Genomic DNA, 18,476 nt, shown 5'->3' on the forward strand with positions numbered 1-18,476 from the left:
GGAAACAAAGCTTATTTTTTACTCGATCATGTGTTTCGCTCCAAAAACACACACTGGAGATCGAAAATCAGGGTCTACAAAACTATTATCAGACCAATAGTATGTTATGCATGCGAGACATGGGTGATGACAGAAGAGACAAAAAGAAAACTGGAAGTCTTCGAAAGAAAAGTCCTAAGAAAGATATTTGGACCTATTAACGAAAACGGAATATGGAGATCCAGGTATAACCATGAACTCTACCAACTGTTCAAAGAGACACCGATCTCATAATTCGTTAAACTTCAGAGACTTCGCTGGGCTGGTCATGTAGTAAGAATGGAGACAGAAAGGTTGCCGAAAAGAGCCCTAGATAGTAAAATGCAGGGCACAAGACCAAAAGGAAGGCCTCGGAAAAGATGGGAGGATGAAGTGGCAGCGGGCGCGCAAAATATGCTAGACGTGAAAACCTGGAGAAGATCGGCGCGGGACCGACAAGGTTGGAGGCATAATTTGGAGGAGGCCAAGGCCCGATTTGGGCTGTAGCGCCATTGAAGAGACAGAAATAAAAGAATTAAATGTATTATATTAATTTATAATTTTATATATTTATATAAATAATATACACTTATCAACAAAAAACAATAGTAAAATTCAATAACTTTTTTTTTGAAAAAATTTAATAAAATTACTTTTCCGTGATTTTCGGATTTTCCGGGAGGTGAAAAAAGCACAATTCTTATTATTTTTTTGAGCTACCCAAGTTTAAAAATGGTTCTACGAAGCTGAGATAGTGCAAATTTTGCCACCGTGCTTCAATTTAAAGTTCCATTTTAAAAAACAGAGCTCGAATAGTTCTCCCTATCACTTTTCCGTTGCAGTATTTTACGAGTATGGGTTATAACTATTCATTCACTATATATACACATAATTATAATTCACTACATATACCATCTATACGTTGGATCATAAAATTTAGATCTTCGTTTAGAAACCGTTCAATTTTGAGAAGAAAATGCTATCTTATTTCCTAATGTTCATAGAAGGTTTTTTTTAGAAAGTATGTTTTTTCACCAGCTTGTCATTGAGCCTACTTACAAGTGTACTTACTAAATTTTATGTTTGATACCTTGCGTTTTTAACAGCTGGCAGCCCTAATTTTCGACCATTTTTCTCAGGCAAACTTATATCATCATATTAAGAAAAAAGTTAGCTTTAATTTGATATAAAAAATATGCATATACATCATGAGCAGCGTATTTTATTAAAAAAATGATAGAAATAAAATTTTTGTCAAAAATTAATTACTATTAATTGAGTTAAAAATATTTGCAGCCACTTTTTGACTGGCAGCCTATTATCAACGTATTCTCCTAATTTTAAATGTATATAAAAATTAGAGTTTGATAAACTGTTATAAACGTAGTGATCCCACAGTAGGATCTTAGGCTATTACAATATATACTAAAGAATTGATCGCCATATTAGAAGCTCTCCCATATATAAATAATATGAAAGTTACAGCAGAATCATTTGCAATTTGTTCAGATAGTAAAAGTGCTCTTATGAAAATTAAAATATCCACCAGGTTAAGAGTAATTATATTTTAACTAATTAACATAATTACTAAACTTCATGAACTGGAAACTCAAAAAATTACTTTATTATTAGTTTGGATTAAAGGACATGTGGAATAAAAGATAATGAAGAAGTGGACGAAGAAGCTAAAAAAAAAGTAAAAAAAAGAACAGGAGAATATTTAAGGTATAAATGTCCTCACAATGAAATTGCTTGCCACGTAAAGTCCATACTACTAACAGAATGGAGAGAAATGTATAGAAGCAGTCAAAAAGAAAAATTAAAAAAAAACATAGTTACGGAGCCTCAACGGTAATCTTCGTTCTTAAAACTGTCGGGAGATGAGCGGTTTTTCTCTGTGTTGTGCAGATTAAGGTTCAACCATGTTTTAACTCCTCAGTTAATATAAAATAAAATTAAGTGATTCTCCTAATGGTCTACTCTACTATATCTTCAAACACTGACTGGAAAAAGCGCATTTTCCGAACAACTGGAAGCATGCCAAGATCATCCCTCTATTAAAAACAAGGAAGGACGGAAGAAGACCAGAAATATACAGACCAATATCACTACTGGAAATAATAGGAAAAATACTGTACAAGATCATCTAAGAAGGTTGATGAAATATGCAGAAAGAAGAAGAATCATTTAGTAGGACAAGTTTGGATTCAGAAGGGGAAGAAACTGCAAACTCCAACTAGCAAAAGTTATCAGCGACACGAAGATCAGATTCAACAGGAAACAGAAGACAGGAATGGCCATCTACGATACGGTCTTGAAGAAAGCCCTAATCTATAAGATGGATAGAGCTATATTACCTCACTACTTAGTTAACATATGTGACACATATCTAACTAATAGAACCTTTCAAGTTTCAGTGGACCAAAAGATGTCCAGAATTCAAGAAATCCAAGAAGGGACACCTCAGGGCAGTATACTCTCGCCCATTCTATGCAACATTTTTGTTTCAGACTTGCCAACAGATCCAAGAACAAGTACAGCCCTCTACGCAGACGACACGGCAATCTATGTAATAAGAAAAGATGACAGAAGAATAGTCCAAAACATAGAAAATCACCTTGAAAGAATCACGGAATTCACGGAAAAATGGAAAATCAAGATCAACACACAACAGACGTAATTTATCATGTTTACACCGGACAAAAATCCAGCAGTAGTAGAACACGCAATGGAAGAAAACAGGATCCAATCAGAAGATTCAGTCAAGTACCTAGGATTTCATCTCGATGGGAAACTCAACTTCACGGAGAACACGCAACAAATCAAGGTAAAATCAAATATTGCAAAGAAACTAATAACTCCTTATATTTTTAGGTCCAGTCCACTAACGAAGGCCAAGAAGATCCGGTTATACCAGGCCTACGTTGGATCGGTAATATTGTACGCTGTCCCAGTATGGAGCTTCACCTCGGAAACTAACTGAAAGAATCTAGAAGCTACAGAAACGCCATGCTATAGGATCATCGATGGATCAACATGGGAAGAAAGAATAACAAATGCAACCATCAAAGAAAGGATTCAGTATACACCACTGAGGGAGGTGACTAAAAATATACTTCTTCCATCAAGCCAGAAAAAGGCTCCTAAAGACCAGGGACATCTTCGCCAAGAATAAGATCCAGTGGATGTACAGATCAAAACACAGACTGATTGACCATAAGCTCAGAGTCTAGCCGGGTGGTTGTCGAAGACAGCCAAACAAGAAAGTAGGTTCGATGCCGAAAACAAGTATCCACAGAAAAAGAAGCCAAGGAGTTCATGACAGAAAAATTCAAGGTCCGAGAGGATGCGGTTCAACCAGTAGGCGGTGCAGAAGCGGTACGTCAAGAAAGAAGGCTATGACATCTTAGGTTGAAATATCTTAAGTGTGAAATGTAAATTATATTAAGGCAATAAAGCACAAGATGTTAGGCTGTTCTAAGTATTAAATGAAGGAATAACCCAAATATCCAAAATCACCAAATATACAACATAACCCAATTATTCAGGAGCAGAAGATTATAGCATACATCATATTTTGTACAAACATATTTTATGTATGTATATATTAGATTATACAAAATATACCAGGATCCGGATATTATAACATTTATTAAAATAGGACGGCTGCGTTGGATAGGACATGTAGAAAGAATGGAAGAAGGCGAAATACTAAACAAAATATTTAAACAGATGCCAGTAGGAAAAAGAACAAGAGGAAGACCGAAGCTGAGATACTTAGAACAAATAGAAAATGATATAACAACCTTAAAAATAAAAAACTGGAGAAAAAAAGCACGAAACAGATCAGAATGGAGAAGAATCCTGGAACACGCCAAGACCCAAAAGGGTTATCGAGCCAGTGATGATGATGATATATTAGATTAAGTATGTGTTAATTGTTACATTAACATTAACCTATGTTTTTTCCATTCGTGAAAGCCCTAAGTCTATCCGATGTCCACCTGTCTCGTCTAAATGCTTTGATCGAGCAGCAGAAAAAACTGGAGATAGTGGATAGTGGAAGAACATATAAATATATTATTACCTAGGAACCATAATTTCTAATAACGGAAAAATAGACTTACACATAGCAGAAGAAAGGCAACTAACGTGTACTATAATAAAATAAATGCAAGAGTTTTTAACATAACAGTTGTCCTATCTATTAAATATTCGTGTGAAACATGGACTACAGAAAAAATACGAAATACAGATAACAACAAGGGAAGAATTTATAGACAGAATAAACAAAATTGAGCAAAAAAGAGGAAAGACAATCGAAAGCATGAGAGCAACGAGTACAGACAGAAAATATAGAAAGAAATAGATAAATAACAAACATTAAAAAATAAACAATTCGCCGCTAAAAGGTATAAGGATTCTCGCGACTAAAAAAGAGAAGGAATAAGTTAAAAACAAGATGTTACTAAAAAAATAATTGCAAAATTTGAAATAATTACATTTTCCGATACTATTTAAAAATAACTTCTTGACAAATACATAAATAATTTTTTATGACAATAATTATTTAAAATACACCAAAAATAGCATCCTTTTTTAAAAAATAATGATTTTACTTGCAGTGAGGGTGAAAACTTCAGCTAAAAAATCCCAGTTGTTCACTATCACCGTTATTACACAACAACCTATTGGCGTACACCTAACTTTGTAACTCTCCACCTTCTTTTATTATACCACTCGCGAAAATAATCAATATAAAAAATGCATACTCATACTCACCTTCAGCACAGTCGTAGGGTCCTTAAATTTTATTTTCTTAAACTCTAAATAAATCGGCATGTTTCACGAACACAAAATTCTCATTGGATATATCAAATAAATTGTTTCTCTCTGTGAGAGCTCTAGACGGTAATTATTACTACAAGGTAATGTTAATTTTAAAGGTTACTATAGAAAACGAGCAAGTTGTTTGCATTTGCTATCTATCGCTGTGTTTCCTTGCGTAATTATTTATTCATGTATTACAATATTCATATCGAAAGTAACTTCTAATATCGTAGTGGGCGGTATGGGACAGACCGACTCGCAGCGGTAGGAATTGTGAAACTCACCAAAAAAAGTATCATCCTATATTTTTTATCGTCGTTAATATTATTTTGATAGTGAACAATGTTTTATAACAATTTAATGGTCGATGTTTTTCGTCAACAAGGTTCGTTCGTCTATTAACAATATTTTATTAATTGCGGATGGTCATATATTGTACTCTCAATTACTATTTATAGATTTAGAGAAGTCTCTGAGTCTTGCCTCAAATGCTGAGGCAAGCGTCACGGAACTAGCGCCACAAAATGCAGTCGTCACGAGTAGCGTCATGGAATTGCAGGACTTCACATCGATTTACTACTTTCGATCAATTCGTTTCTAGTCGTCATATACAGTTATGAGTGCCTTAAGAACCGGCAAAATAACGCAAAAGATAGAAAACATAATACGTTCTGAAATAAAAAGAGATGAAAGTAGTAGAGGTGGGAAATTATCGATAGAAACCTCTAATTTACATTACATTACATTACGACTATCAATAGTTTCCCACCTTTAGACGTTAGCTTATGAGCTAGTTGACTTCAGTCATAATATTGCAAGTATGACGTCGAACATTAACATTTTTTAAATTTCGCATAAAGTAAAAACTGATTGAAGGCAATAAAGCAAATGTAAGTAAACAGTTTAATTAGTAGTAATTTGATAATTAATTCTGTGTTGACGAATACAGAATAACAAGCTATCATAATTGAAGAGCTCGGGGCAATAAGGGACCTAAGCCACATTTTTTGAAATTTGACGATTTCATTAAAACGGGCTCTGTAAAATAGTCTTAAGCCACCAGCGAAGTTTTACGACTATTGGGCAATAGATTTCGCCACCAGGCTATATCGACCTTATTGCCGACTTGAAAAATCATAAAAAATTTTTAAGCAAGAACGTCATAAGCCACAATAAAATCAACATGGCGACACGTGATCGAAGAGTACTAAAAGAAAAACAATTAATTTATATGGAAAAAAACAGTAGTTCAGGTTCGGATTTTGACTCTCCGCATTCAAGTTCCAGTAAAAGTGATGAATCTTCTCCGAAAAAGGTAAGTAAACATTTTAGTGGCTTGAGACCTTCTTGCTGTAGGATATGTGGCTTGTGTCTTAATAAGTTATAATAACATTAAATTTACTTTTTTAGTAAAACGTAGCCATAAATAAACCGTTTTTACTTTTTTTATTGATAAAGACCCAGTAAAACTTATATTCTATTTAAATTCGTTTGTAAATAACACGTTCTAAGACCAAAAATGTATTTTATTTAGTAGGTGGCTTAGACCCTTCTTGACCAAAGTACCTTTATTGTTTTAGAGAAGTCGACAATACCACACTGCAAGTGCAGATACTAATCAAAGTCAAGTAGAAGGCAACAGAAGTTCAATTATTTTGACCCCAGAAAAACTTCCACCAAGCCGAAGGAGAAAAGTTAACATGGAAGAAAGAAAGAAAGAAGAAGCAAAAAAACGTCAAAACTTGGGACACGACTATATAAATTTGAAAGGTGCAGTAAAAGAGCAAAGAAGATTGGAGATCCGTGTAAATGTAAAAAAAAGTGCAGAGAACTGCTGCAGGGTACCGAATTATCGATATTTAACGGCTTTTGGGATTTAGAGACATACGAAAAGCAGAACACGTATTTATTTTCCACAATAAAGGTTATAAAGAAAAAGAGAAGTTACAAGAGTTACGGAATAGATGTGCAGATATGCAAACAGGAGTTTTTATCGGTTTATGGACTACAAAACTCAAGTAAGAGAATTAAACTAATTTCAAAACAAATTTCTGAAGGAAGATCAACACCAAAAAAGATCAAAGAGGTAAACATCACAATAGACCGAACAAAGTTGCCCCAAAAATGGTACAATCAGTTCACGACCACATTAGAAGTATCGCTAAATAGGTTAGCCATTATAGTAGAACCGCTAATCCTAATAGAGTGTATGTAAATCATGATGTTAGTATTTCAAGCCTGTATAAGGATTACTACATTGCTTGGTGTAAAAAGCGTAGTATTATTTCAGTTAAAGAGGATCGGTACCCAAGAATTTTTAACTTAGAATACAACATAGGGTTTAAGATGCCCAAAGGCGATACGTGTTCAACCTGTGATTCACTAAATGTTATGATAAGTTCTAATACCGATAATAATAAATCTGAGGCCAAAAATCTCCAGGTAAAACTACGGTTACACCAAAGTCGCGCACAGGCAATGCAGCAAGACCTTAAGGACGAAATTAAGAAAAATGAAGAAACTCACAACACTGACATAATTTCATTCGACTTACAACAAACCTTACCCACACCTTCATTGACTGTTGGCGTAGCATTTTACCTTAGGAAAGCATGGACCTATAATCTTGACGTACATGATTGTGTATCTGGACATAGTCAGTTGCAAAAAGAGGAAGTTTCGAAATTGCTAGTGTACTCCTAAAGTGTACCCAAGTACCCATAAGCCATAAGATCTGAAAATCTTGTAGTCTTTACTGACAATTGCGGGGGCCAAAGCAAGAATTGGCTAATAATAGCATTATGGCTGCAATTAGTTAGGGAAAAAATTTAAAAAAACCATAGAACATCGTTTTCTAGTATCTGGGCATACCCATTTGCCTTCAGATAGAGATTTTGCTTTAATAGAAAAACATAAAAAATATGTTAAGCAAGTGTTTTCTCCAGAAGAATGGTTTGAAATTGTGAGAAAATCAAACAGAAAAAATCCATTAGCAGTAGTTGAAATGTCACAAGAAGATTTTGATAGTTTTGATGAAATAGTTCTAACAAAAAAAAAACATTTACCACCAAGAAACAACCACTCACCTTTACAGACGTGCGCTGCTTTCGGTTTGATAGCGAACACCCAAATTCCATTTTCATGAAACACACCCTAAATGGAGCGTTTGATGAAGTAAATGTTGGTAAGAGGGGTGTAAAGTTTGGTGACAACATATTAACAACTAAATCCTTAAAAAAATATATGGAGGACCAATAGTACTTAACATCAAAAAAATTCAGGACATAAAGAAACTTTTGCCATATATTCCTCCAATAAACAGTATCTCAGTATCTATTTATCTCAGTATTATTGAAAACAGTACCAGTAACATTGAACAAGACTACAACCAAGTTGATGAAACAGAGGAAATAGACAGGAATGACGAAACCCATGTGTTTTAATAAAAAAATAATATTGTAGGAATATTCTGGCCTTTAGAATTTATATTTGTTTTGTTATTTTCAAAAAGGTCATAAGCCACATTTTTTTGTTTAATAAATTTTTTCTTAAAAATGCAGTTTTCTTTTGTATCCTTTTTTTTTAAATATATTTAATAATTTATTATGTATGTAAGGAATTAAGGTAAACATTATAAACTATAAAAATGTGATTTCAGGATTTTGTGAAAAACTTTAAATGTGATTTACTCAAAACTTTTCAAATGAGGCTTAGGTCCCTTATTGCCCCGACCTCGTTCAATTCTGTATTGAGAAGAGTGTATGCGACTTCTCAAATCACAGTTTATTATTGATCTATACTTTAATTTTGGATAAAAAAATACACTTAAACTGTTTTTACTTACATTACGTGATACGTATTACTATGACTGAAGTCAACCAGTTCATAAGCTAACGTCTGAAGGTGGGAAACTTTCGATAGATCTAATGTAGTGTAAAGTAAATTATAGGTTTATGTCGATAATTTCTCACCTCTACTACTTTCATCTCTTTTTATTTCACAACGTATTATGTTTTCTATCTTTTGCGTTATTTTGCCGGTTCTTAAGGCACTCATCCCTGTATTTACTCTAAGCAGATTTAAATTAAAAACTACATTGAAAATAACTAACACAATACAAAAAAAAAGCAGACCGACCGTCAATTTAACATTGGAACGTGGAATGTGACCAAGAAATGAAGAGAATAAACATCAATATTTTAGGAATAAGTGAAACCCGATGGATAGGAAATGGAAAATGTAAAGTTAGAGACCATACGACATACTATTCGGGTAATAATGACACAAAACATCGACATGGCCTGGCAATAATACTGAACAATAAAATCTCACAACACGTCCAGAATTTTCTACTTTTTTGCGAAAGAGTTATACTAGTACAACTAAAAACGAAAGACAGAAACATAAACATAATTCAAGTCTATGCCCCAACGGCCTAAAAAAATGACGAAGAGGTGGAATCGTTCTATGAACAAATTCAAGAGGCATTGAGAACTACCAAAGCACGTGACGTCACAATAATAATGGGTGACCTGATCGCTAAAATTAGAATGAGTAGCACAAGCAACGTAGTAGGAAATTTTGGATTAGGTAATAGAAATCAATGATACAATTCTGCCAAGATAATAATATGATTGTTACAAACACGTTCTTTGAATTACCTAATAGACGTTTATACACATGGAAATCGCCAAGAGATAATGAACATCAGATAATGAGAAATCATATAGATTACATAATGATCAAAGAAACATATCGGAATAGAATTACTGCAGTCAAAACACAACCTGGAGCAGATATGGCTTCTAACCATCTCTTAGTAGCACATATGAAAATTAAAATGAAAAGAATAGAGAAGACAGCAAACGAAGAAAGAACGGATATAAATGCACTAAAAGATCCAGAAATCAGAGAAAATATCAAAGAAAAAATAAATGAACGTCTAACCACCGTACAAATTGAAGGGGAATGCAATGAAGAAAAATCAACAAAAACTGGGAAAAAATAAAGGCTGACTTAATAGAACCTTCAAAAAAGTATCTACGCAAAACCAAAGAAAAGATGGATGACGGACGAAATACTAAACTTGATGAACAAAAGAAGAGTATATAAGGACAAAAATATATCATTGTACCAGCAAACACAAAACGAAATACGGCGACAAATTTGAATTGCAAAAGAAAATTGATTAAAAGAAAAATGTGATAAAATAGAAATGCTACAAAATAAACATGACAGCTTTAATTTACACAGGAAAATAAAAAAATTAACTAGAAGACCAGAATACAAACAAAATATACTAGTTGATGAAAAGGGAGACACAGTAATGGATACAGAAAACAAATGGTATGAGCAAACAAATGGTATGGGCAAACTATATAGAACAGCTGTTTAACGACAAACGAGACAAAATAGATAAAGAATATTTGGAAGATGTTGCCCAGTAGACCAAGATGCTGATCCCGAGCCTAAGGGACTGGATATATTGTCTGTTTTAGGGCGTATTTTCGTAGGTTCAGAAAGACAGATACAGATAAATGCCTATACTGCGAATATTCCGACATTGTTACTCACACAATGCTGGATTGTAATATATGTACAATGGAGAGAAACATAATGTATAAAGAAATAGGTATGAACCCTGTGACTGTAAGAGAGATACGTAAGAGAGAGAGCGTATGATACAGTTCCAAGACTTAAATTGTGGCAAGTTTTACAACAACTCGACATTAGTCCATACCTTTTAGGAATAACCACAGAAGGATACTGGGATAACTACTAATAAATTAGACTAATAAACTCAGTTCAATATATTGAGGCAGCCCTCTACAATTGGAAAAACCACTGCCAGGGAATGGGAATCCCCATAGGAAATGAGATACTGTTCTTCCTGAACTTTGCGGATGACCAAGTCGTCCTAGCTCAATATTCGTATGATCTAGAATTTATGATAAAGCGTCTATACAGAGAATATGTAAAATGGGGGTTACAAGTCAGCATGAAGAAAACAGAATATTTAGTTATCAATTCAGATGCAAGGTTTGGAGTGTTGATCGACGAAGACGTAGAAATCAAACAAGTGGAAAAATTTAAATATTTAGGTGCACTCATTGCTAAGAACGGCTTAGGAGAAACCGAAATTAAACATCGAATTAATCAGGGACGTAAAATTGTAGGATGTCTGAACTCCTTATGGTGGGATCGCAACATTTCCAAAAGGAACAAAAAACGAATAGGGCAAACCATTGTTGAATCAGTTCTTTGTTATGGCTCTGAAGTATGGACAATTAATGCAGACCTGAAGAAAAGATTGTTGGCAGTTGAAATGGATTATTTGAGAAGAAGTGCTAGAACATCAAGGCAGGAAAAGAAGACCAACGAATCTATAAGAAATAACATGAATGCTACAGAAACGGTCAACGATCATACAGAAAGAAGAGGTTCAAAATGGTTTGGACACCTATTGTGAATACCTGACAAACGTTGGCCCCAAAAACTTCTCAAATGGAAGCCCCCTGGAAGAAGAAAAAGAGATAGACCTCGACGCTCATGGAATGAAGGAATTAGAAGAGCGATGGAATCGAGAGGTTTGGAGGAGAAGCATGCCTTGGACCGGCAGGATTGGTGGAGGAGAACGGGAATACGGCGATAGCCGTCTCCAATATGTATTGTATTTAAAAGTTGGATTAATTTCAAACGTCAATAAACTTATTTAAAATCTTCAATTGTGGCTGATTCCCATTAAAATAGTAATTACGTTAAAATGCTACAAGAAAATAGCTTCAGAACAATAGATAAGATCTAGATAAGAGAAGGGAGTGTTCTCAAAAATGTCAGCCTTACAGCGGCCACCCCACTTTCGGAGTACGGTACGTGCGACAGTCAAATGCGCACAAGTAAGAGAGGGTGGTTTTAGTTGGTAGGCAGGATAAAAGATAGCTGAATCTTTGGCACTGCTAATTTTAGTACTTTAAATTAAACTAAAACCCAAATTTTAGGGACTCAAAATGAAGGTAACATAAAAAAATTCAAAACCTCCCCCTCAGACAAATTCTGGGTGCACCACTGAGTTTGAAATCATATTTGATGACCGGCTAGACAAGATGCTAGAACATAAGCAGAAAATCTTTATAATTAATCTCCTATACGAACTAGAAATGTTGTGGAAAGGTAATACAGGGTATGAGAACGATGAGCCCCAATTTTTAAAAATCGAATTATATTAAATTTGAAAATGACTATGAATTTAAAAAGGAAAACATAAGCAGGTTACCAAAGTCACAAAGAACCAAAAAAAGAAATCGGGTTCTAGTAGCGAGGATGAGGAGGAATATGTGCCTGCAGATGATGAGAGCGATTACAATGAGTTTCCTTCTACACAGCCTCCACATGACGCAGCTGACGTAACGTGTATGTTTTGCCAAGCACTGTTTTCAGAGGATAATCTTGGTGAAATATGGGTCAAGTGCTTCATATGCCATTTGTGGGCACATAACGAGTGCGCTGGGGCCGAAAAGAAGAATATGTGTGTGACTTTTGCAAATAATTTTTCCCTAGTAAAAAAAAACAAAACTTTATTCAAACGACGCAAAAGTACAATTTTTCATTATTTGTACATTTAAAACAGTTATATATTTTTTAATCTCTTTGGACTTTAAGCAGGTTATTAGTAACTAAATATAGGTATTCTTTCGTACCTTTGGAATTGAAATAGAATTTTTATTCTTTTTTATAAAGAAATACAAAATGGGTAGCCCTTATTTGCATCCTTTCCTCTACTTATTTAATTTATTATTTTTGCATTATTCAACATTTGTTAAAACATCGATGTTTCTATAACATCAATGTTTTCTTTTCGATGTATCGTTACTATGGATGCTCAGGTTGGATGTTACCTGCTTTTTACCGATGTCGCATCCCTAGGGACCGTAGTACTGATTTATGAATTTGTTATTTAATATTCAATTTTAAATTTAAAAATGGTTCAATATTGAGTACTTAATTTCCTCTGGCATATCCATAACTGTGCCTTTCACAAAAATTACTTGAAATATAAAAATAAAAAAAAAACGCAAATCGTATAAAAAAAGTGTAGTAAAATCCCACAAATAAACACAACCAAGAAGTGGTAACGAAGTGGGCGCTGTAAAATTTATTCGGTAAGGCTACTTAAGGTCGTATGACACTATGCATTTTCTTGTATCATTTCTTATATCGTTTCTGATATAGAAAGTTATTTATGTTTTCTTGTATCGTTTCTTGCACGTACATTTGTGCTCTGCATGACACTATGCAAGTTCTTTTACTGGATATTGTATGTGATTCGGCACATGATTGGTCGAAATTTTGACACCTATAAAAATAGAACTGCAGTACCTGAGGACCCCATGCCAGATGCTACTGATTATTTTTTAAAATACTGTGGTGCAAAAATGAAAGAAATAAAATGTCACAATATTAAAAAAATTTTTGACACAATTTTTGAAGATATTCAACAGGCTGTAATGGAAGACAGGAATAATAAATAATTTGGTTGCAATAATTTGTTTTTTTTTTTAATTATGTGTTTGAATGGCATGCTCTTGAAATTATACTCTCTTATTTGGAGATATGAAATAATCTTTAAACTCATCACGAATTTTTAGAGCGGTTATGTATTGTTTTTAGTAATACATCTCCTCCTACTTTCAGTAGTTCCGATGCTATTTGATCCAATCCCTGTGATTTATTGTTTTTTAATTTGGCTACTGCTGTTTTAATCTTGTTTATTGTTGGTGGGCACTTTTCTCTGATGTCTGCTTGGTCTAATTGTATATCAAAGTTCTCCTCCAGCCGCCATTATGACAGAAGTGTTACGTTTTTGCTTTTGCGGCTTTGGGCACAAATTGGCGCATTTGTTGTACAAGAAACTGCAGTGGACACAAATTCTTGTATCGTTTCTGATATAAGAACTATACGCTTGTATGAAACTATCCATTTTTTTGTTATATCAGAAACGATATAAGAAATGATACAAGAAAATGCATAGTGTCATACGGCCTTTAGGGTGGGGCTAGTTCCAGATAACGTCACATACGGCTACTTGTTTAGAATCGGCCTTACGTAAGACTCTGCCACAGAATAATAAACAATCGGAATGCCCACTCTGCTTGTCAAGATAACTACGCGCATCTCGTTCGCGCAGACGGAATCAGCTATGTTTTAAACGGAACCAGTGCTGTTCAGTGACATTTTATCTGGTGTGCATAGAAAAATTAACCCGGTTTAATTTATTTACGGCAACTATAGACATTACTAATCTCTAAAAATTTAAATTACGGTGCTGTCGTAGCTTGTCACAAATTTCTCAATTCGAGTCTATGTTTCCGTTTAAAATATGGCGATTGGCGATGTGCTGACAAACTTCAAAGGCGGCATCTGAGAATGGACATTCTGATTGTACATAAGACTCTGCCCGAAATGCTAGTTTTTGAAATTCCCATTTTTGGCCAGCTTTTTAAGTAAAATACCACTCGGTGCGTCGCTCGTACTATTTTGTCAGCTATATTCTCTGTATCTTATTTGCTTACATAATAAAATGCTAATGAATGACCTTAAATAGCCTGAAACGAAACTGCAATAAAACAAACATTAAAAATCACAAAATAATTTTTATTTCACACTTTGACATTGATATCACTATATTAAATTTCAATATTAATCACTTGCATATAAATATATATTACCAATAGGTATCAAATGACATAATTCAGATCATTTACAACTTGATTGATAGTGCAATTATTATATATAACGAGATAAAAATATATAGGAACTTGCAAAAATTATTAATAATATATTTAAATTATTAAATAAAATATTTTATTATTTACATTCTTTCCTTTAAGTTAAGTACGTCATCCAAGTTTGACATTGACATTTTTACACAGTCTGGCAGAGTTGTCGTATTATCGTGATTATGGATAATGTAGGATATTATGAAATTATAATGTAACGCATTTATAATAATTTTAAATTCATTATTATAAATTAATCAATTCTGAGTTGCTTTGGCATTTTCTTTTATTAGAATTGATTGTTCCAATATTTGAGTTTTGTTTACATTTCACCAAATGTTTTATTAATAAAAATTACACGTGGCAACTCTGGGGATAGTATCAACAATTACTGTCATTACTGGCATTCATAAATTATTTAAAGGCGAACTGCATTTGCTATGGTATATAATATAAATTATTGGTTCTGAGTACCAATTATTGCTCCTAAGAAAACTTGGAAGTGACAAACTAACAACACGACAAATCCATGTCATCAATCCCAATAAAATCGCATCACATATAGTTGCACCTCCAGAGGAGTATAAAAAGTTTACCCCTACCTACTATAAAAAAAGGAACTTAAGCATCTAAAAGCTACCTGTCCATTAGATTTAGAGTGCTCCATATCGATCACTCCAGAAAAAGTTTTCAAATGATATCAAAGACATTAAACCTCGCAAGGTTTAATGTCTTGGATAACATTTGAAACTTGAAGGAGCACGGATGACATATCCATTGTGGGAAATCTACAAAAATCTAGTTGTCTAAATTTTACACAGATATATTTAAATCAAGGGGCATACAAAACCTCTTCAAACAAACAAAAATCATAGCCATCCTTAAACCTGAAAAACCAGCAGACAAGCCAGAGAGTTACCGCCCCATCCCCTTAGTTTGCTCAGCTTATAAGCTCCTAGAAAGACTGATCCTCGATAGAATTGGCTCAAAGCTACTTCAAGAAATACCAATTGAACAGCAGGATTCAGGCCACAAAGAACTACCACTGACCAAGGGTTCACCAACTACTCACATAGAGGCAGATTGCCAAAGAAATTTGAAGACCTCTGAAGCATGCATTGACCTAACGGCTACATATGACACGGTATGGAAAGATGGTATAATCTGTAAGCTCTTCAAAATAATCCCCTCGACTCTTGCATGCTAAGCAGTAGAAACTTTAATTTAACCAAAAGAAATACAGTAAGCAAACAGAGAACTTTGAACAAAAGCCTCCCACAGGGAACACAACTTAAGATGTACAATGACAACCAACTGCTCACGCACTATGGCAGCTATGTACGCCGTTGCTCCCGCTAGTGGCGGCACTAGTGTAGTTGGGGGGTCAACGTTATGACACTTCGTGAAGTTTGTATAATGGTGTTTTTGTTTACGATTTAATAAATAATAAATTATGCCAGAAAAATACGGATCTTGGACTGTTTGTGCGTTAAAAAACGAATTAAGGAGAAGGAATGCCAAAGTTATTGGAAAAAAGGAAGCCCTTATCGAAAGGTAAACTATATTAATCATCTTCTTAATGTTTTATTTCTATAGCTCAGACCAAAATAAAAATATTTATGTTCATCTGAGTTTTATAGTGAAGTATTTGTATTTGGGTTTGAGCTAATACAGTCATGTAACGTAACAGTGGTGACTTCTTTTGTATGTTAGTGTATTAAATTAATTTAATATAAAAACATACAACAGAAGTCTTTACTTCATTTTAATATGTTATACCTATGGCATACAGCCAACTACAGGGTTTTCCCTGTTAAATTCTTAGTAAATATGACTGCAACTAAATATTCCAGAAAAACATAAGTATTTTAACAAGTACGTGCATTTATTGTCGGCACATATTTATCCCTTCTTATTGCTAGAATCCACTTTTTTCTCATCAGAATATCTTTGGGAAACCTGTGTCCTGATGTTCTCGATGAGGACAAAGGCACAACACAACATTGAGGCATTTTATTTTCTCAAATTAAATTCACACGGCCAAATAAACGCAATATTTACTTACAAGTACATTGATTTGAAGAGTTGACGTGACCTCCAACTACACAAGCGCCACCTACGTTGAGCTTTTCAGATTAGCTGCCATTATAACCCCCCTGAGGATGTCACTCTGGATAGAATACTCGTATTTAAGAAACACATGGATAACACCGCAGCAAAGCTAAGAACGCAACAATGTCATAAATAAGCTCTGCGGGACAACATGAAGATCATCAGCAGATACACTTCGGTGCTCAGCTCTTGGACTTGTATATTCCATGCGTCTAATATCTGATCAACTCTACAAGAGAATGCTGAGCCACATACCTCCTGATCCCCGTTGCCAACATGCTTTGCTCAGAGAGTTCCGAAAAAATACTTACCAATCCACACTTATCAACACACAGAGACATCGCTGACGCCAATAATTCAAATCACTTGTGCTCTAAAAAAAACACCAATTAGAGAGGCAATAAACTTGAGGTTCCAACAATATTCAAATGATCCCCCAGTGGAATAACATGCAGAATGACCGGTCGAAGCTAATAATCAGAAGCATACCATGCATCACAAAAACTCTACTAGCTTTTGGCCTCCCCTAAAATCATTGTCAACTTTCAACATAATACGAATGAAAGTGAAGAGAAGCCGGTTCTTCAGCTCCAAAGAAGCCAAAGACGGTGTCGACAGCGAAAAGGGTCAGAACATCGATGTTTTGGAATACGAAAAGAATTTTGGTGATTACCTATATTGAAAATGGTAAAACCATGACTGAAGAATACTACTCTCTACTTCTAATGAAACTAGACTCAAACATTCGGGTAAACTCGGTTTAGAGGAAAAACACTTTTCCGTCAGGTCAGTGCAACTTCCCACAGCTAAATTGGGAATATAAATAATATGGGAAATAGGGAGGCACTTTCTGCGCTAAATATCGTATTATAAAAATGCCGTGTTCAAACAAAAGATGTATTTGCATGCTTCGTGGACTTCGAAAAGGCATTCGATAAAGTACATGTAAGATTAAAGCAGATTCTAAAAAATATAGGAATGGGTGACATATTCATGTCATTAAAAATCTGGTTGCAGTTCTCAGTCCTCAATCATCTCAGTTTAAAGTTAGACAAAAAATGGTTAAGTACTATATTCGGTCTGTACTTTTGTATGGAGCAGAACTGTAGACACTGAAAGTATCAAGCATGGACAGATACCTTGGACAGCAACAAAAACTAAAGAGGATCAACATAAAGAATTTGTAAAGACTGTTAAACACTGGAAAATGTCTTAGCTGGGGCACATATAGTGGGGGAAATCGATACAGAATACTACAACTGATCCTTAAAGGCAAAATAGAAGGCCGTAGAGGTGTAGGAAGAAAGCAGGTCTCTTCCTACACCTCTAGGAAGCAGAAAAATATTCGTGAATGGACTCAGATATCAAATGTAGGACAATTATTCCATGTGACAAAAGATCGAGAAACCTTCGTAATGGTGATCACCAACGTCGAATAATTCTGATATGGCACGTGAAGAAGGACTTAGGAGTGTTAAAAAAAACCGCCATTTCACCAGATTTTCCTCTTTCGGACTCGTATCTTCAAAATTAAAGATCTTCCTCGTTGGTTAACACTCTTGATCCAATCAAGAAGCCACTGCGATTGTACATGAGTAGTTTGTAGCACTTTTTACGAGCACAACGATATTGGATAGAAAAAAACTGTCACAAACTCACGATCTGAATTGCAAAACAAAAACAAAGATTTTTTTCTAAACAATCTGACCATAAAATATTAGGAATAGTAAAATACATAAA

The 18,476-nt window shown here is 34.4% G+C and overlaps 1 protein-coding gene across 3 annotated transcripts in view; it reads right to left on the reverse strand.

The window, feature by feature from the left end:
• Positions 1 to 5,112, reverse strand: part of LOC140448341 (uncharacterized) — a 36,221-nt gene extending 31,109 nt beyond the window's left edge. The window contains exon 1 of one of the 3 annotated variants that reach the window (XM_072541427.1): positions 4,801 to 5,112. In XM_072541427.1, the coding sequence (XP_072397528.1) occupies positions 4,801 to 4,860 (60 nt within the window). In that variant the 5' untranslated portion in view covers positions 4,861 to 5,112. Of the gene's footprint in view, positions 1 to 4,637; positions 4,738 to 4,800 lie in introns of those variants that run through there. The other 2 variants (XM_072541425.1, XM_072541426.1) reach the window with 2 other exon arrangements.
• Positions 5,113 to 18,476: the final 13,364 nt, after the last annotated feature.

The sequence above is a fragment of the Diabrotica undecimpunctata genome, chromosome 8 (genome assembly GCF_040954645.1).
Source record: "Diabrotica undecimpunctata isolate CICGRU chromosome 8, icDiaUnde3, whole genome shotgun sequence".
In the NCBI taxonomy this organism is placed as follows: Eukaryota; Metazoa; Arthropoda; class Insecta; order Coleoptera; family Chrysomelidae; genus Diabrotica; species Diabrotica undecimpunctata.